This window comes from Saimiri boliviensis, chromosome 1 (assembly GCF_048565385.1).
Source record: "Saimiri boliviensis isolate mSaiBol1 chromosome 1, mSaiBol1.pri, whole genome shotgun sequence".
Classification (NCBI taxonomy): Eukaryota; Metazoa; Chordata; class Mammalia; order Primates; family Cebidae; genus Saimiri; species Saimiri boliviensis.
In genome coordinates this window covers 252,048,640-252,070,594 of record NC_133449.1, presented here as the reverse complement: position 1 = coordinate 252,070,594, position 21,955 = coordinate 252,048,640, and the positions used below count along the sequence as shown (strand labels likewise).

At 37.8% G+C, this 21,955-nt stretch overlaps 1 protein-coding gene across 2 annotated transcripts in view; it reads right to left on the bottom strand.

The window, feature by feature from the left end:
- Positions 1-21,955, bottom strand: part of PLPP1 (phospholipid phosphatase 1) — a 107,334-nt gene that overhangs the window by 26,105 nt on the left and 59,274 nt on the right. Inside the window, exons 2-3 of one of the 2 annotated variants that reach the window (XM_003925850.4) lie at positions 20,950-21,101; positions 13,073-13,353 (exon numbers count right to left, since the gene is read on the bottom strand). In XM_003925850.4, the coding sequence (XP_003925899.1) occupies positions 13,073-13,353; positions 20,950-21,101 (433 nt within the window). The remainder of the gene's footprint in view (positions 1-13,072; positions 13,354-20,949; positions 21,102-21,955) is intronic. The other variant, XM_003925851.4, reaches the window with a different exon arrangement.

Below are 21,955 nucleotides of genomic sequence, written 5' to 3'. Positions count from 1 at the left end.
TAAATAAAGTTTTATTTAATTATCCAAGAAAATCCTTACACTTTTCAAATTTAAATGTCATAAACAAATTTACCTTTCTCCCCCACCCACATGCATCAAGAATAACAGTTTAAATAGCTTCACAAGAAGTATACTTCAACAATTTATGTTTTGACAGTTATAAAAATACATTAAGTAAAACTAAGGAATATACTATCATGTAATTAAATGCTGTATGCCAGTAAATTACATCAAGCCACCTAAGTTACCTAATTTAGATACCTTACTGTCTGATGTCTTTTGCTCTTTCAGTGGTTAGAAATTTGGACTTCCTCATCAAAACTAAGGAGCATTAGGAAGTCCAGTTTAACTTCCTTCTCTTGTCATTCTCTCATCACAAATCTTGGGCAAAGTAGATTAGATTGAACAAGCAGAACTTAATGCATCTTCCCCAACACATCTGGCAAGTATTTGAATAATGTGTGTAAAATGCCTGAAATTCCTTTTTCTATTATGATCAAAGGCAGACAGATTAACTGAGTAATATTCATAATGATTAAGTAACAGATGATTCCTGCTATAAATTTTTAAAAATCCAACTCTTAGGCAGGGCACTGTGGCTCCCGCCTGTAATGCTAGCAGTTTGGGAGGCCGAGTTCGGTGGATCATCTGAGTTCAGGAGTTCCAGACTAACCTGTACGACATGGTGAAACCCCATCTCTACTAAAAATACAAAAATTAGCCAGGTGCAGTGGCACACGCCTGTAATCCCAGCTTCTCAGGAGGCTGAGGCAGGAGAATGGATTGAACCTGAGAGGTGGAGGATGCAATGAGCCGAGATCCTGCCACTGCACTCCACCCCAGCCAACAGTGCAAGATGTGTCTCAAAAAAAAAAAAAATTCAAATCTTAAAAACATGCTCGAAACAAAAGTAAGTAGCACAATAACGAACCACAAACGATAGGAAGAAAGGTCTCAGGGGCTGTCTGAATTCTATTTCCCCCTGCCTATGTGAAGATTTTCTCAATTTTTAAAGGAGTATTTTTGTTCTTCCATAAACCAAAAGTTTTCCAAATTGCCCATCCTTACATGCAAAAGTTTCTAAACATGGCTGGGCGCGGTGGCTCATGCCTATTGTAATCCCAGCATTTTGGGAGGCCGAGGCAGGTGGATCACGAGGTCAAGAGATCAAGACCATCCTGGTCAACATGGTGAAACCCCGTCTCTACTAAAAATACAAAAAATTAGCTGGGCATGGTGGCGCGTGCCTGTAATTCCAGCCACTCAGGAGGCTGAGGCAGGAGAATTGCCTGAACCCGGGAGGCGGAGGTTGCGGTGAGCCGAGATGGCACCATTGCACTCCAGCCTGGGTAACAAGAGCAAAACTCCGTCTCAAAAAAAATTTAAAAAATAAATAAATAAATTAATTAAAAAAAAAAAAGGTTTCTAAGCATTACCCCAGAAGCAAAACATTGCTTCTGAGTTGCAACAGATTAAGAAAAAATAATGATTAACATAATACAAACATAAAAGCCAATTCTATAAACATCTCCCTCCTATATCTCCCAAGTTTATTATATAAATGGACAGTACTATTATTAGATAATATTATCTAATGTCTCTGCAAACCTCATTCTCCCAAAAGAGTGGCATTAGAAATTCTGTTATCAACAAAGGCTTTTTCTGTCTGTCTGCTTAATAGAGAATGACATCATAGGAAATCAAGATCCAGACAGGTCAGTAGGTTACTGGTCAGTAAATTAGCTGGTCTAGGTGAAGCTGGTGCCATTTTGGTACAGCAAATTTCTGTACTACTCAGGAGCTATTACTGGTTTTCTTACTCACATATTCCCTGGAAACTAAGTAGCAATGCTTTTTGTTTTTTCTTTTTTGTTTTGTTTTATTTTATTTTTATTTATTTACTTTTTTCCTACAAGTCTAAATTGTCAGGTACTGACATTCAGAACAGGGGAGCTGAAAAGAGGTATTGGCCTTTAAGTCACCTTCCTGTTAAATACAATAATACAAGAAAAACATAAACCCTTGTATCCTGAAGTAGATGTCATCCAAGGTCATGTTTTCATAATCCAGGTAATCTAAAGTAGTAGTTCTCAAGCTGTGGTGCCAAGATCAACAGCAGCATCTGAAACTTGTCAGAAGAAATACAGATTCTGAGGCCCCATGCTAAATCTTCTCAATAAAGCACTTGGAGTTGTGGCCCAGCAATCTGTTTTAAAAAGCCCTCCAGATGACTCTAATGAACTATTAAAGTTTAAGTCCCATGGCTCTAAAGAGAAACTTGGCCTGGGAAGGGAGCTACAACTACCTGAGCTCATTAGCCTTTTTTTAATCCCAAAAAATCCTAGTGGAATGGTATTCTTATTGGCATTAGCAATGGCAGTCCGAAATAACTGGATGTTCTACAATTGCAACTATAGCCCCTTTTTAATTTATAGTAAATTCTCACATATTAATTTTAAATTATGAATAGAAACTCTCTAGATATTAAAATTAGTAACTATTCTATTAAAGTCCACTTATGTTCTTAGTTCTATGTTTTGGACCTAATTGTCAAAATTGAAGTCCAGGAAAAGGCTTGTAATACCAGTAATAGCAGACAGAACACAAAAGTGTGTTACATGCAGGAAAGAGAGGACAGCAGGGAGAAAAAGAGAGTCAATGGGAAAAAATCAAAACCAAAAACCAAAATTGTAGGAGGATATTCTCATCCTTACATGTAACTCTGACTCATTTATACAGTCAACAAAAATGACTCATTTCAGTTGCTTATATTCCTTTCTCCCCAATGTCAAGCATTATAATTTTATAATTAAAAGCTTATATGGTGGCAGGCTGTAGAGATAAGTAAGTTAAAAGAGCAGATTACACTATAATCTAAAATACTATGGGTGATATTTAGACTGGATATTTTTGCATTTTTAGCTTTCTGACTTTTAAAATTCAAGAGAAAAATATACTCCACAGTGGAACAGCAATGCATAGCCACAGTTATGTACCAATATTATACAGCTCTGAAACTGGCAACAACTGACTCATTCTGGAAAGACTGATGGAAATCACATTTTTCTAGGAAAATACAAAGTCTTTCTAAAACTTAATTTCTACATTTGATTTTCCTTGCTCCTTGCTTCAGAACCCCAAAACTTACTAAGGGAGCTTATCATTTAAAGCTATAAATAAGCCAGGCACAGTGGCTGACGCCTGTAATCCCAAAACTTTGGGAGGCCAAGGCAGGCACATCATGAGGTCAGAAGTTCAAGACCAGCCTGGCCAACATGGTGAAACTCCTTCTCTACTAAAAACACAAAAATTAGCTGGGCATGGTGGTGCATGCCTGTAATCCTAGCTACTCAGCAGAAGAGTTGCTTGAACCCAGGAGGCAGAAGTTGCCGTGAGCGGAGATTACACCACTGTACCCCATGCTGGGCAACAGAGCGAGACTCCATCTCAGGGTGGGGGGAAGCTATAAATAATAATTACTTTTAGTGTATATAGCTCTGCAATTTCAATTATCCAAATATTCATTCTGCTTTTAAAGAGGGTGCTTTTCCAACCCTCACACAAGACTGTAAGCGGACACTTGCATGTGGATGGCTGTAGAAACTTCAAAGGCTAAGCTTAGGTCAAAAGTGCAATCAGAGTAACAGTACATGGCAGCCAATTTATATATACCAGGAAGAGACAGTGAGAGAGTATGACATATATACACCACAAAACAATTCTTTTTATACCATTTTAAATCAGTAATATATTTCACATTTTGTCAAAATGCCTTGTGCAAGAAACAAAAATATTATCAATAAGAAATATAAGAAAATTTTGAGCTAAACAAGATTTGTAGAACTGAACCAGAGAAATAATATATATATGAAGAATTTGTGTCTTTTAAGAATCATTTACAATGACATTTTCTGGACTTTAGGTATACTCTTATCACCACAATGACTTCCTTAAATTTGATGGCTGAGAGAAAAGACTAGAGTTTTCCTGCCTATTTTATTAATGCGTTGGTTGATCCAAGAGAGATATTAGAGACAGGCACAGCATTTGGTGGAAAAGTACAAAACAGAGAACCAACGCCCTGAGACTGAAGTCCCGCTTCCATTTTATTAAGTTTCTAGAATCAAAAACGCAGTGCTAATCCTTACCGTGCTTCAAGTTCTTTATTCATAAAAGTGGGACATTATTGTCCATGCCTATGTTACAATGCTAAAAGGATGAAAATGAGTAACAAATGGTTACTCAGAATGCAAAAGTTTGGGTATTTATGCCAGAAAATAAGGAGATGATTAACTCCCAGGTTAATCTATGATCACTGAAAATAAACACCTTTCTTCATTTGGTTCTCAATAAATAATAAATACATGTATGCTTCTTTTCCCTGTAGCTTGGTTATGTATTAAACTTAAAAAAAAAATGAAGGGTTTAAAAATGTATCTGACTGGGAGGCCGAGGTGGGCAGATCACAAGGTCAGGAGTTCACGACCAGCCTGACCAATATGGTGAAACCCCGTCTCTACTAAAAATACAAAAATTAGCCAGGCATGGTGGATTAAAAATAATAAGCAAGATATAACTATATATTGTCTCTAAAAGATATGCTTAAAATTCAAAGATTCAAACAAGCTGAAAATTTTACTTATAGAAAAATATATAATCCAAACAATAAGCATAAGAGAACTAGGGCGACTATATATTAATATCAGGCCAAATAGAATTTAAAACAAAGAATATTTCTAAACACAAAGAAATACATAGATACAGAAAAAGGAGCAATACAGCAGGAAAAAAAACACAACATTTATAAATGTTACATATTCAATACCATAGCCACAAAATAAATAAAACAAAGTTTACAGAAATGAAAGGACAAAAAGACAATTCAACAATTAGAGATTTCAAGTTGCCCCCAAAATAACTGATTAAACATGTTGGTTAAAAAAAATCAGTAAGATATAAAAGATTTGTGTAACACTATCAATCAACTTGACCAAATTGATTTCTACAGAACACTTCATCCAAAAAAAACAGCAGAATATACATACTCTTCAAGTGCACATGGAATGTTCTCCAGAACAGACTATTATGTGAAAAATGTGGGGACAAGGTGGGGTGGGATTCAACAAATTTGAAAGAATTCTAATCATATAAAGCATGTTCTCTAACCATAATGAAATTAAATTAGAAATCAGTGACAGAAAGATAAATGAAAAATCCCCTAGTGAGCTATAGATCAAAGAGGAAGACGCAAGGGAAATTAGAAAGTTATTGTTAATCCTTGAACAAAACAGGTTTGAACTGTGCAGACCCACTTATGTGCAGATTCTCTTCAATAACAGCTACAATGAGCATGCCTGCCTTTCCTGCCTCCCCTCTATCTCTGTCACCCCTGAGACAAGACTAACCTCTCCTCTTCCTCCTCCTCCTCAGCCTACTCAGTGAAGAAAATGAGGATAAAGACCTTTAGGATGCTCCATTTCCACTTAATGAATGGTAGCTACATATTTTCTCTTCATTATGGTTTTCTTATTTTTTTCTCTACTGTACTTCATTTTAAGAACAGAGTATATAATAAATATGACATACAAAATATGCATTAATAGACTGTTTATGTTACTGAGGCTTCCAATGGACAGTAGGCTATTTGTAGTTAAGTTATGGGGGAGTCAAAAGTTATATGTGAAGTTTTGACTGCACAGGCGGTCAGCGCCCAGTCCCTGCATTGTTTAAGGATCAAATATATTTTCAGTTAAAGGACCCAATAGATCAAAATTTGTGACACAACTAATGATCTAAGCATCTACTTTATGAAACTAGAAAAAGAAAAGCAAATAAAACTAAAAGCAGAAAGTAAATAAAAATAAAAGCATAAATGAAATTGAACACAAAAAATAGATAAATATCAATGAAATCAAAAGAAATCCTTGAAACTAATCAAAAGGTTAATAAAAATTGATAAGCTTCTATCCAGATCAGTCAAGAAAAAAAGAGATAAGACACAAATTATCAATAGTAAGATTTTAAGAGGGGCTATCTCTGCACTTCCTACAAACAATAAAAAGATAGTATGATGAACAACTTGATGAACACGATGAACAACTTGATGCCAATAAATCTGACAACTTACATGGACAATTCCCTTAAAAGACAAACACCAAAGCTCATACAAGAAAACACAGATAACCTGAAGAGTTCTACATCAATTTAAAAACTTTAAATCATATTTAAAACATTCCCAAAAAGATTAGTCAAGCCTGAGGGCATGCACCTGTAGTCCCAGCTATATAGGAACCTCAGGCAGAAGGATCACTTCAGCCCAGGAGTTCAAGGCTACCATAAGCTATGACTGGGCCATGGCACTCCAGCCTGGGCAACAGAACAAGACTCCATCTCTAATTAACTAATTAAATAAATAAATGAATAAATAAACATTTTTTTAAAAATTTAAAAATAGGCCAGGAGCAGTGGTTCATGCCTATAGTCCCAGCACTTTGGGAGCCCAAGGTAGGCAGATCACTTGAGACCTGGAGTTTGAGACCAGCCTGGGCAACATGGTGAAACCCTTTCTCTACAAAAAATACAACAACGACAACAACAAAAATTAGTCAAGCACTGTGGCACACAACCTGTAGTCTCAGCTACTCGGGAGGCTAATGTGGGAAGATCACTTGAGTCTGGGAGGTCAAGGTTTCAATGAGCTGAGATCATGTCACTGCACTCCAGCCTATGTGACAGAGTGAGACCCTGTCTCAGTTTAAAAAAATAAAATTAAACTTAAAAATAAAACCTTCCCACAAAGAAAATTCTAGGCCCAAATGGCTTCACTGATGAATTCTACAAACATTTAATACCAAACTTTTGACACCAATGCTAGACAAAAACTTTACAAGGAAACTACAGACCAATAACTCACAAACATAGACATAAAAATCCTTAACAAAAGATTAGCAAACCAAATCCAATTAATATAAAAAGTCTAATACTCCATGACCAAGTAAATATAACCCAGGGATAAAAAGTTGCTTTAATATTCAAAAAACTAACATAAAATACTATATTATAGAATAAAGAAAAAAAAAAACAATATAGCCATCTTACCACAGAAAAAGCATGTCACAAAATCCAATACCCATTCATGATAAAAATCTAACAAAAAGCATCTACAAAAAACACACAGGTAATATATTTATGAAAGGCCAAGTGCTTCTTTCCTAAAGTCAGAAAGAAGACAATCTGCTCTCACCACTTCATTCAACCTTGTATTGGAGGTCTTAATCAGTGAAATAAGGGAAGAAAAAGAAATCAAAGGCAATATAGAAGGGAAAAGTAGTACAGCTCTCTTTATTCACACACAACATGAATGGGAAAACAGAAAAACTTCAGGAATCAATAAAATTACTCCAACTAATACATTAGTTAAATTAGCAATATTGCAGGATACATGATTAATAATACCAATTGGAAATTGATTTTTAAAAAAACTCTTCACAATGGCAATAAGTTAGTGATATACTTTACAAAATGTATGCAAGACTCAGACTCTGAAAACTAAAAAATACTGGCATGAAAAACTAAAGAAAACCTAAGTAAATGGAGAGATATATTCATGGATTGGAAGGCTCAGTATTAAGATGGCAATCCTTCAAAAATGATCTATATATTTGAAGCAATCTCAATAAAAATTCTGCCCTTTCAGAGAAAACATAAAGAACTTACAATAAATAAAGCAAGCTTTAACAAGAAAGACAAAGTTAAGAGCTTCCCATTATACCTCATTTGAAAACCTATTACAAAGTTGCAGTAAGGTGTTCACATAAGGAGAGGCATATAGAGCAATGAAATAGATTAAGTGTCCAGAAATAGACCCACATTTATATGGTCAATTCATTTTCAACAAAAGTGCCAACATAATTCAATGTTAAAATTGTTTTTTTGTCAATAAATAATATTGGAACAACCAGATAGTGGAGAAAAAGTAGACATTGACCCTCTTACTTACATTATACACAAAAAATAATTCAAATGGATCACAATACTAAACAAAGAACATAAATCATAAAACTTATTTTTAAAAAATAAGAAAAAAAATTTGGAACCTTCAGGCAAGCAAAGATTTCTTAGGACACAGAAAGCACAAACCATAAAAAAATAAAAATAAATTAGATTCCATCAAATTTAAAACTTCTAAGCTTCAAAAACCACCATTAAGAAAATAAAGCAGCCATAAAAAAGAATGAGTTCATGTATTTTGTAGGGACATGGATGAAGCTGGAAGCCATCATTCTCAGCAAACTAACACAGGAACAGAAAACCAAACACTGCATGTTCTATTTACAAGTGGGAGGTGAACATGATAACAACACATGGACAGAGGGAAGGGAACATCATACACATAGGGGTCTGTCAGGGGGTCGCGGGAAAGGGGAGGGAGAGCATTTGAACAAATACCTAATGCATTCAGGGCTTAAAACCTAGATGATGGGTTGACAGGTGCAGCAAACCACCACGGCACACATACACCTATGTAACAAACCTGCACATTCTGCACATGTATCCTAGAACTTACAGTAAAATAAAAAGAAAAAAAGCAAACAAAATAAAAAGTTAGGCCAGGCAAAGTGGCTCACGCCTATAATCACACTTTGGGAGTCCGAGGCAGGCAGTTCACATGAGGTCAGGAGTTCAAGATCAGCTTGGCCAACCTGGTGAAACCCGTCTCTACTAAAAATACAAAAATTAGCTGGGAATGGTGGCACACACCTGTAATCCCAGCTACTCCAGAGGCTGAGGCACGATGTTGCAGTGAGCTAAGATTGTGCCACTGCACTCCAGCCTGGGCAACAAAGTGAGACTTGGTCTCAAAAAAAAAGGAAAAAAGTTGATTGGGTATGGTGTCTCATGCTTATAATCCCAGCATTTTGACTGTGAAAGGCCGAGGCAAGAGGATCACTTGAGCACAAGAGTTCAAAAACAGCCTGGGCAACAAAGTGAGACCCTGTCTCTAAAATAAATTAAAATTAAATAAATAAGAAAATGAATAGTAAGCCACAGATTGAGAGAAAATATTTTCAAAACATATATCTAACAAAGGACTTTTATTCAGAATATATAAAGAACTCTTACAACTCACACAAGCAAGCCATTTTTTTTAAATGGGTAAAAGAGTTAACATTTCAAAAATGACAATATCTGAATGGACAAGAAATATATGAAAAGATGTTCAGCAACACTGGTCATTAAGGAAATAAAAATTAAAACCTCACTGAGATATCATAACAAAAACCTCTAGAATGGCTGAAATAACAAAGACTGGCTATTAATAAATAATGGCAAGGAGATAGTTAACTGGGACTCTCATACATTGCTGGAGAGAATGCAAAATGGTACAACCACTGTGTAAAAAACCAGCAGCTTCTTAGAATGGTAACTACACACATGCTATATAGTACAGCACTTTTACTTCTAGATTATTTGTTCAAGAGAAATGTACTGGTACACAAATGTTCAGAATAGCTTTTTTTTTTTTTTTTTTTTTTTTTGAGACAGAGTCTGTCACCCAGGCTGGCATGATTTGGGCTAACTGCAACTTCCACTTCTCAGGTTCAAGCAATTCTTGTGCCTCAGCTTTCAGCCTCCCACGTAACTGGAATTACAGGAGTGCACCACCACACCTGGCTAATTTCTGTATTTTTAGTAGAGATGGGGTTTCACCATGTTGGCCAGGTTGGTCTTGAAATCCTGACCTCAAGTGATCCACCCTGCCTTGGCCTCCCAAAGTGCCGGCATTACAGGTGTGATCCACCGCACCTGGCCAGAACAGCTTTATTTTTAATAGCCAAAACTTGGAGACAACTCAAATATCCATCAATATTTGCATGAATGAATAAGTAAACTGTGTTATATCCATACAGTCTAATATCCCTCAGGGGGAGAAAAAGGAACATGGATGAACTGCAAAACCAGTATGTTAAGTGTAAGAAGGCAGACACAACAGAGTACTCATTGTAAGATTCCTTTTATATAATATTCTAGAAAATATAAAACTCTAAGGACAAACTTGATCCTGGGGTTGGATCAACATGGGAGTGTGAATTGACTGTAAACACACAGGGACAAGCTTTTCAAATATCTGAAAACTTAATTGTCATGGTAAATAACTTTACACATATAATTTATTCACTTGTACACTTAAAATGGGCAAATTTTATGTGATCTGAATTACACCTTAATAAAGCTATTTAAAAGAGTAGTTCAACTAGTATCTATTTTATTTTTTCCTTTGTAATTTAAATCCTACAAGTGTTTTTTTGGTTTTGTTTTGTTTTTTGATGGAATTGCACCCTGTCGCCCAGGCTCTGCTCACTGCAACCTCCGGCTCCTGGGTTCAAGTGATTCTCCCGCCTCAGCCTTCCGAGTAGTTGGGATTACAGGTGTGTGGCCATCATGCCCGGCTACTTTTTGTATTTTTAGTAGAGACTCGGTTTCACCATGTTGGGCAGGCTGCTCTTGAACTTCTGACCTCAAGTGATCAGCCCGCCTCCGCCTCCCAAAGTGCTGGGATTACAGGCATGAGCCACCACACCAGCCGTAATCCCATAGCTGGTTTTATCATTGCATTCATAAATATGTATGATTGGTTTTTTGTTTGTTTGCTTTTTTGAGACAGAGTCTCACTCTGTCACGCAGGCTGGAGTGCAGTGGCACGATCTTGGCTCACTGCAGCCTCTGCCTCCTGGTTCAAGCAATTCTCCTGCCTCAGCCTCCCGAGTAGCTGAGATTACAGGTGCATGCCACCATGCCCAACTAATTTTTGTATTTTCAGTAGAGATGGGGTTTCACCATGTTGGCCAGATGGTCTTGATCTCCTGATCTCCCAAAGTGCTGGGATTACCGACATGAGCCACCATGCCTGGCTGTATGGTATTTTTTAAAGGCTAGATGGTTAAGTTATAGATGGAAGAAGAAATCATGATAATTTTATTCTATTAGATTGGGTGTCTAATCTTTTGTCTTCCCTGGGCCATACTGGAAGAAGAATAATTATCTTCAGCCACACATAAAATATATTAACAATAGCTGATAATAAACAAACAAAAAAATCACAATGTTTTAAGAAAGTTTATAAATTTGTTTTGGGCTGCATTCAAAGCCATCCTGGGCCACATGTGGGCTGCAGGTTGGATAAGCTTGTATCAGATTTTGTTTCACATGGTATGTTTTTACTCAGCTATTTGTTCTTCTTTGTAATTTGTTCTGAATTTCAGTCTCACTTTCAAAAAGCTTTCTCTTCTCCACCTAAGCCATTTGTTCATCCCCTCTGTTCCTACTCCTCCACTGAACACTCCGGAATTCCGGCTCTACTGTTAAAGTCCTCTATCTTTTCCTGTGTCTCCAAACTCATCCCTGAAGGCTCACTGCACCTCCTAGTCATCCAGTTAAAGAGCCTTTCCCTAGGACACTGCTGGGCCCTGCAGGGAATTAGATCTCCACAGCCCACACACCTTAAGGTTCCAGTATTGACCTTGGTGTCTTCATCATTCCTCAAAGCCATTTCTGGACCATTCTTTCTCTAGCCCTCTTATAAAAATGCCTGTTCACCTGAGCTCAAATCAACAATATCACCTTCTACCATCTATTTCTCAACTGTCTATTTCTTCAGTCACTTTCCCCTCCTTCATTAAGACTTTACACCCACATCAGTCCTCCTCACCACCTCAAAGCTTGCCATTTAACAGCTTGATCTTCCTGTTCTTTGACCTCATTATCAACAAGCAAGTTCTCTTCCATTCTCATCATTTGTTTAATGTAGATCTTCCCTGCTAGACTAAGGTCCATGAAGATGGGACCAGAGATGTCTTCTTCACTGCTAAATCCCTAGCAAATAGCATAGTATATACTCTAGTTAAATAAGATTTTTTTATCCCCACTAAGTACAAAAAATTGAAGCTACTAGCAGGCCTATGTTGCTTCCAAGAAAACCAACAAAAACAATGAAGTATTTGGAAATCATATCTTAAAAAAATCAAACAAACTATTTGTAATCAAAGAAAGTATCTGTACATTGAACAACTAAAGGAAATTAAACTTAATATGTAAAAAGATAAGGCTGACAATTCTGAAACTTGAGATGAGGAATTGCCTCTGCTACTAATTAGTGGCTTTACTTAGTCTTCTTGGGCCTCTATTTTTTCCTCATCTATACATTTAAAAAGTTGTGTCTTCTGAGCTCCAAACATTCTATTTCATTCATGTCTAATAGTGCCCCAGCATGCAGAAAGGAGCCCAGTAAGGGTGTTATAAGATGGCAACCTGATGACCTAGATCTGTAACAATCTGAATCAAGTTACCTTATTTAAAAAGATCTAAAAATAATAATAATAACCTAAGAATACTAAGATCTAGCAGAGCTTCATAAATAATGGTGGGACTAGATCAGGGTTCAGCAAACTATGACCCTTGGGGCAGCCACTGCTTTTGTAAAGTTTATTGGAGCATAGCCACATTATTTGTTTAAGTATTGTCTATGGCTCCTTTCTTGCCATTAACAGCAGAGTTCCACAGTTATGAAGAGAAGAACATGTGGCCCACAGGGCCTAAAATATTTACTATTGGATGGACGTGGTGGCTCATGCCTGTAATCCCAGCACTTTGGAGAGGCCAAGGTGGGAGGATCACTTGAGCCCAGGAGTCTGACATCAGCCTGGGCAACATAGTGAGACCCAGTCTCTATAAAATAATATTAATAATATAAAAATGTTAAAATATATATTTACTATCTGACATCTTAAAGTTTGCTGACTCTGGGCTAAATGATCTGTAAGGTTCATTTAACATTTTTTTACACTGGTGATGAAAAGAAGAGCTGCAGTAAAATGCTCTTAAATGGAAAACAGCAATAAAAAATGAAAAAGGCATGAGGAGAAAGAACAATTCGAACAAGATCAAAATTCACTTCCCAGTGATAACAGTAACTTCTCTTTTCAAGCTAGTGCATGGCTTATCTTCCAGTCACTGAAACCTTCTATTTCAAGAATATACAAGATAAAACAAGTATTAGAGACTTCATACTCACCTGCCTTCCTTAACTTTTTCTGCATTCCCTCGACATACGTAGTTTTCAATGTAACCATCACTGCAGTTGATTTTTGACCAATCTGGGTCACAAACATCCAAGAAGTGAGGCCGCAGTCTGCCTATTGAATACTTGGCAATGTCAGTCAGGGACTGACTAGCAGCTGCACCAAATAAAAAGGTTCCAATGGCTTTGTAAATAGTGGCTATGTAGTTATTCCTGATAAAGGAATTTGAGTGCAAAAGGTTACAGTAAACAGACAGGGTTTCTCCAAGAATCATCTGAAAAAGAAACAGAAAAATAATATGTTAAAATAGCAAGCAGGCACTTTAAACAAAACAAAACATAGGGAGAAAAAAGAAAATGGTAACTCACAAAAAGATCTTTGTTTTAAAAACAGTCCCAGCCCTTTTTTTCTTTACAATGGAGAGTCAACTTAGGATATCCAATTCTAAGCCACAAAAAAGTGTGTCAGATCAATGGTGGACATTACTTACAAAGCCACGGCTGAGCCAAAATCATATCACAGCTTACCTAAAATAGCAAGATCTTTTTTCTTGTATTCAAATAAACAGAGCTTTAAAAAGTAGACAGTGGGACAGACGCAGTGGCTCATGCCTGTAAACCCAGCACTTTGGGAGGCTGAGGTGGGTGGATCACGAAGTCAAGAGATTGAGACCAACCTGGCCAACATGGTGAAACCCCGTCTCTACTAAAAATACAAAAATTAGCTGGGCATGGTGGTACACGCCTGTAGTCCCAGCAACTTGGGAGGCTGAGGCAGGAGAATCAATTGAACCCGGAAGGAGGAGGTTGCAGTAAGCCAAGATCACAACACTGCACTCCAGCCTGGTGACAGAGTGAGACTCTGTCTCAAAAAAAAAAAAGGAGACAGTGATATATCCCGGAGGACAAAAACTATGGCTTGTCCAAAAAAACAAACTTCCAGCAGGGCATTACCATGCCCTGTAATCCCATGTTCATGCCTGTAATCCCAGCACTTTAGGAGGCCGAGGCAGTGGATCACCCAAGGTCAGGAGTTCAAGACCAGCCTGGTCAACATGGTGAAACCCTGTGTCTACTAAAAATACAAAAAATCAGCTGGGCATGGTGTCAGGTGCCTGTATTCCAGCTACTTGGAAGGCTTAGGCAGGAGAATGGCTTGAACCTGGGAGGCAAAGGTTGTAGACAGCTGAGATCACACCATTGCACTCCGGCCTGGGCAACAATAAATAAATAAATACTTCTCCAGTCAGAAACTCTTATATATTAAGTACTTTTATCTGACAAGACTCTTCATTTTTCTCAAACATTCCTTTGAATCAAAGACATCCATCATATTAAAAGGGTAAAACCATTTCAGGGAGGATTGCTAGAGGATACAGAGGGCAGAGATTTAGCTAACAGGACCTACCAGTCCTGCCTTCCAAGTGACCTCTGCTGGGGGCCCAAGGGGTGGGGGACAGGACTCTTAGTCACTAATTTAAAAGTATAAAAATGCTTTACAAATTAACAAACCAATATCCTGAGAATTCAAATAATACTGAATGGCAACATTATAAATAGTAACATTGGCTATTTAAAAAAAAAAAAAAAAAAAAAAAAAAACAGTAAGACTCTAGCTACCTGAAACCAAAATAAACATTTAAGGCCAGGCACTGTGGCTCACACCTGTAATCCCAGAACTTTGGGAGGCTTAAGCGGGTGAATCACCTGAAGTCAGGAGTTCGAGACCAGCCTGGCCAATATGGTGGAACCCCGTCTCTACTAAAAATACAGAACAATTAGCCAGGCGTGGGGTAGGTGCCTATAATCCCCAGCTACTTGGGAAACTGAGGCAGGAGAATCACTTGAATCCGGGAGGTGGAAGTTGCAGTGAGCCAAGATGGCGCCACTGCAGTCCAGCCTGATGAGATACAGCGATACTCCGTCTCAAAAACAAATAAATAAAAATAAAAACAAACAAAAAAACCACTTAAACATACAGCAGTCTAAACAGTGGGTTTGCTAATCTGGGCAGAGAGAATATAAGTAGCAAAACTTGACTTGAGATATATTATTAGTTTCTCTGCTCACCTTAAATTTACATAAACAATTTTATAAAGCATTCAAACATTTCCATTTAATGAGGATCAACTGTCTTCAGGGTAAGTCTTACCGTAAGTAAAATAAATGGTTGCTTCCTGAAAGGAATTTCAAGAATCTGATACCTAAAATGCTTTCCTTATCTGGCTCAATGCCTCCTAGAGTTCCATAATTAGAATGTTATAACTTTGACAATGAGAATATGAACTCTACAAGGTAAGGAGGACTTCCACCACCACCACCACCCCACCTTTTTTTTTTTTTTTTTTGAGACTGAGTCTCACTCTGTCATCCAGTCTGGAGTACAGTGGCATGATCTCTGCTCACCACAATCTTTGCCTCCTGGGTTCAAGCAATTCTCCTGCCTTAGCCTCCTGAGTAGCTGGGACTACAGATTGCACCACCATGCCTGGCTCATGTTTTTGTATTTTTAGTGAGACGGGGTTTCACCATATTGGTCAGATTGGTCTTGAACTCCTGACCTCATGATCTACCCACTTCGGCCTCCCAAAGTGCTGGGATTGCAGGCGAGAGCCACTGCACCCAGTAGAGGATTTCTTAATTGTTGAACAGAAACCTCGTATCACCAGAGCGACCTAAACAAAGTAGGGGGTCAATAAATTTTAATGAAAGCTGCTGCCTCGGGTAAACAGCAAACGTCCTTAAACATGTTAAGCCCCATAAAAATACAATTCTAATTATAGTCCTTAATGTGAATAAACTAATGAGATTCTTTTCTGAGAACAGGTCACAGAGAAGAAAACTGTATGTACTTCTAGAAATGCCATTCCTGCACAATTTGCTTAGGGTTATCCCTGACTGCCAAGAGAAGCCTTGTATTTCAGTATACATTACCTCCTCGGGCCAATAAGGGATCCCAGTAATTCCTCACAGATTAGTAGCCAGAAAGAACTTCTCTAACATTTCATTTTAAAATTCATTTTTGATCCTTGAAAGCATACCAAGTATATTAATCAGCTACAGTTTTAAGCATTTGAAACTTCTACGTCTCAGGTATCAGCTGTTCTTAGGCACTCAACTATTTTCCAGAAACAGGTATTACATTTTGTGAGTCTTCCTAGTCATAATCATCATAGTTTGTGGCCACTAAAATCCTGGCTGTTGCCCGTGATGACAGAAAATGAGTTTGCTAGGAATATTCAGAATACTGGGCAGAGACTAAAAGCTGGTCTTCAGAAGTAGCCTAAGCTGAAACTCAACCATTAATACCAGGAAGGCAGGGGTATCTCTAAAGCTAGCAAATGCTAGGTCAACTTACATCCCTGAGAAGAGCAGACAATAGAGAAGTTCTAAATAAATTCTTCTGAATTAAATGCAAAGATGCATCTGCCCATCGGATCCACACGAGATAGCCGTGTTCTTTTGTTTCATTTTAATACCTTCTTCTGACTTTTGAGCCATTCATGCCAATTCTTAACCTTTCATGAAGTCTTACACCTAAGCCAAATGTGGCCTAATCCTAAAACTGAGATGAATTATAATGTGTTTTTAACCTAGATTCTAAGGATATGATAAATTATTGAAGAACTAAAAATAATGTTTGGAGGAGTAAAACAATCCTTAAGAAGTTCAAAGCTAATAATTATCTAAATCAGAGGGATGCAACCTTTTTAAACCTATCTCCCATAGTATTCTCCTACCATCCTCTTTAAATCTCCATCAACCAAGGTAATTGTATACGTTTCTACACTGTACCTATGATTTTCTGTCTTTCATTCAGGGCCCACCTCCCCAAAAGAATAGTCTAAAACTAATGGCACATCTCCACCTCTTCTACTCCCTCCTAAATACTGCTAACCACCTCCATTTCCTTTATTCTACTGATTTTTTTCTCAAAAGTCAAAATTCTCTCATCAGATCAAACAAATCTTTATCAACTCTCACTTACTTTAACTTCTCAGTGTATTTGATTTCACTGACCATTTCCTCTTTATTGAAATTGTCCCATGTCTTCTGAGAAACTATAATAATCCTTGTTCTCTACCTGCCAGGCTCTCTCAGTTACTCATTTATTAATGAATCATTTGCAAGTTACGTCAAAGCCCTCACGTGCAGTCTTAATTATAGTGATTTTTTAAATAAATAATTTACTTTCTAGTAAATAAAGTTAAATGTATTCAAGTCTAACCATGCGTTGCCTGAAAGAGGCTGAGTTAATGATAAAATGGAATTATTTTAAACTAGCACAAACGGCTCGGCATGGTGGCTTACACCTATAATCCCAGCATTTTGGGAGGTTGAGGCAGGAGGGTTGCTTGAGCCCAGGAACTTGAGACACAAGCCTGTGCAACACAGAGAGATCCTATCTGTGAAAACAAAAAAAATTAATTTGCTGTGGTGGTGCACGCCTGTGGTCCCAGCTCCTTAAGTGGCTGAAGCAGGAGGATCACGTAAGCCCAGGAGGTTGAGGCTGCATTGAGCTGTGATCACACCACTGCACTCATGCCTGGGTGACAGAGAAAGACTCTGTCAATCAATTAATCAAAACATACCTACATACACACATAAAACCACTGCCCTAAGCAGTGTTTGTTTTCAATGATAATGTAGAGATGAAAACAGTACCTTTAAACAGTCTGTTCTTTTTAAAACAGTCTGTACTCATCTATTAATTGACTTACTATTTTATTCCATGCAAAGATAACTTTCTCACAGGTTATGCTGAAATAGTAAAGAATAGGCCACGCACAGTGGCTCATGCCTGTAATTCCAGCACTTTGGGAGGCCGAGGCAGGCAAATCACAATGTCAGGAGATAGAGACCATCCTGGCCAAAATGGTGAAACCCCATCTCTACTAAAAATACAAAAATTAGCCAGGTGTGGTGGCGATCACCTGTAGTCCCAGTTACTTGGGAGGCTGAGGAAGGAGAATCGTTTGAACCCAGGACTCAGAGGTTGCAGTGAGCCAAGATCGCGCCACTGTATTCCAGCCTGGGCAACACAGGGAGACTCTGTCTCAAAGGCAAAAAAAAAAAAAAAAAGGCCGGGTGCGGTGGCTCACACCTGTAATCCCAGCACTTTGGGAGGCCAAGGCGGGCGGATCACGAGGTCAAGAGATCAAGACCATCCTGGCCAACACGGTGAAACCCCGTCTCTACTAAAAATACAAAAAAAAATTAGCCAGGTGTGGTGGGATGTGCCTGTGGTCCCAGCTACTCGGGAGGCTGAGGCAGAAGAATCGCTTGAACCCAGGAGGTGGAGGTTGCAGTGAGCGGAGATTGCACCACTGCACTCCAGCCTAGTGACAGAGCAAGACTCTGTCTCAAAAAGAAAAGAAATAGTAAAGAATTCCAAGTTAATGAAATATAATTCATGAGTTTTTGCTAAGCATTTTGTGAGGCACTGTGTATACTGTGCACATCACAAGGCCTGCCCAGCAATCAGTGCCCTGTTATACTGCAGCCCTCCAGGCTAGAGCACATTCCTGTAGTTCTGCTTGCATGGCATCTTCTTTACTAAGACAAAAAATAAAAAGGCAGAATTGAAAGACAAGTCTATTTCTAGCACTATATATTTGAATATTTGAATCCTGTCTGAAATTGGTAATTGCAACTAAATGTCTTACTAAAAATGTTATAAATAATTGCTTGGTAATCCCTCAGAAACATGTACTTTAAAAAAAAAAGACCCTCTTCCCTCCTTAATGGGAAAATTATAGACTTTGTTGTCTTTCTTTTAGCAGTATAAATTCAGTGTAAAGATTTGTCTAGATTAAAAGAATACCTGACTTCTTAAAACTTTCCCATACTTCAGGAGAGTCACCAACATCACTGCATAATTACTCCACAGTTTCCTTCATACAAACATAGTTTCATTCAGGCACCCAGGACATGCTGTGTTCCATGCCAGGTGGTAAGGACACTAAGATGAACAAGATATCATCTCTGCCTTCAAGGAGCTCACAGTCTTGTAAAACAAATATCTGTATAGCAAATGTTTTATTTTACTAATTATGCATCACAAATTACAAGTTAACTTTCATTGCTAATAAGGTATTATGATCATTCTTGATTAGGATATTTCTAAATTAAGTTTTTCTCTTTTCAAAATAAACTCCCAAAATAAAATGATATATTTGTTGTCATCTTTGGCCTATCTCCTGGATACAACTATATATTTTTTTCAATTTTTTTAAAAGGACACACACACAACTCTCTCTCTCTCTCTCTCTCTGTGTGTGTGTGTGTGTGTGTGTATGTGTGTACATGATCTTTTTTTTTTTTTTTGAGAGAGGGTCTCCCTCTGTTGCCCAAGCTGAGGGCATCCTCTCGTTTCAGGCTTCTGAGTAGCTGGGACTACAGGTTCCTGCCCACCTGCAAGGCTTCTTTTTTTTTTTTTTTTTTTTTGGTATAGGCAAGGGTCTTGCTATGCTGCCCAGTTGGTCTCATACTTCTGAGCTCAAGTGTTCCTCCTGACTTGGCCTCCCAAAATGCTGGGATTACAGGCGTGAGCCACCACATACATACAGCATATTTTCTGCTTTTTTTCTTTTCTTTTCTTTTCTTTTTTTTAAAACAGAGTCTCACTCTGCCACCCAGGCTAAAGTATAGAGGTGCGATCTCAGCTCACTGCAACCTCCGCCTCCTGGGTTCAAGTGATTCTCCTGCCTCAGCCTCCCAAGCTGGGATTATAGGTGTGCGCCACCATACCTGTAATCAGCTAATTTTTGCATTATTAGGAAAGACAGGTTTCACCATGTTGGCCAGGCTCATCTCTAACTCCTGACCTCAGGTGATCCGTCCACTTCAGCCTCCCAAAGTGCTAGGATTACAGGCATGAGCCACCGTGCCCAGCCTTCTGCTTTTAAGTAACATAAATCTTGTTTCTAAAGTTACAGTTATGGTCAGCAGAGCCAGGCAGTAGAAGCATGCTGGACCCACAAAATTACAAGTTTCAGAGCACAAACTGTTAAGTCATAGAATTTGAGTCGAGATTACAAAAATAATCTAGTCCAGTCAATAATCTTATCCTTAGACACATTCTTTAAGCATTTCCACCTGAAATACTGAAAAACAAGTTATTTAGTTTAAGACTCAGTCTTGCTTTCAGTACCAGTAAAAATTCTTTCATATTCACTACTAATCATATATAGAACTACAGTTTTCTCTCCTGTGTATGATATTATCTAGAAGTTATTTAAAGTAAGCATGCATTAAAATAAAGTTTTAACATTAGTTAGCAATTTTTCTTTTCTATAACTCAGTACAGAGGGAAAGTCAAAACAGTAGGTACATACACAAAGATACAATAAATTATAAAATGATATCCCATGTATAAAGTATGCTAGAAACATATTGCTATAACATTCAACTATCAATCACACAATTTTTAAAACAGCAAATTAGAGCTCTAACAATCACAGTGACATGGAAAAGATTAGCACAAAATCTATACATATGCAGTGAGGTTCATTTCGTTAAGATGGGATATTGCAGTGTTGTCTGGGCTGGAGTAGAGTGGCTATTCACAGATGTGATCATCACATACTGTAGTCTCCAACTCCTAGACTCAAGTGATCCTAGAGACTCAGCCTCTTGAGTAGCTGGGACTACAGGCACATCACTGTGCCTGGCTCTTCTAATTACACATTGTTATTTTTTTGACTCCACTTAAAATAGCTGAGATTATCTTAATCAAATAAACCATCAATTGAAAGTTTAAAAAGCATACATTATTTTTGGAGAGTTACACATTTATGCATTAACAGAGTAACAGAAAATTAAGCCAAGTGCCCGAAAGTCATAAACTTGGAAAAGTGGATTTAACTTACAACGATAATACTGAATGGAATGATTATTCCACCTAATAACGCATAAGGTATGGTGTCTTCTTTGTAAGGGTACTTGATGGACTCATCATTACAGAATACTCCTCGTTGAAAGGGGGTATGCCTTGAAGTAAGAATTGCAAAAGGCAATCCAGCTAGCAAAAGGGAATAAATGAAAATATCATTAAAAAAGAAGTATCAAAACTAATTAATGGCAATAATTATCCCAGAGACTTTGTTTAAAAATGCATTTGCCATGAAAATAAATGAGAGCACATGTAAAAAAGGAAATGCAGCAATGCATGCAACAGAAGTTAGAAAGATTCCAGTTTAAGATAAAGATGTTTTGTCTATGGCAAACAAAGCATTCAAGTCCTCTATTAACCAATTTAACAATGAGTATTTTTCCTTTGTTTCTGTCCAAACACACACTGGATTTTGGAAAAATCTCTTCTCACGCTCTTCTTCTCATTTAATCACCAGGTTTTTAACACTACTTCAAAACCAATTTTCCTGGGCTTTGCTTCCAAAAAGAAAACATTTTAGCATTCCATATTTGGGCAGGTCATTGTCACTGGCTAAGCTATCAGAGTATCTAAATAAAACTTTATCCCCTCATTTCTGTATTGTCTATAGCAGGCTGAAAGCTGCTATAAAAAGAAGTCTAAACTTAAAGTTTCTGTCTTTTTTTTTTTTTTTTCCTTTGAGACAAGGTCTCATTCTGTTACCCAGGTTAGAATGCAATGGCACAATCATAGCTAAGTGCAGCCTCGATCTCCTGGGCTCAAGCTATCCTGCCTCAGCTTCTCAAGCAGCTAGGACCACAGGCACACACCACCATTCTAAGCTTGTTTTGGTTTTGTCTTTGTTTTTAAATTTTTTAGTAGAGATGAGGTCTAGCTATGTTGCCCAAGCTGGTCTTGAACTCCTGAGCTCAACTGATCCTCCGGCCTTAGCCTCCCAAAATGCTGGGATTACAGACGTGAGCCACTGCACCCAGCCCTGAGCT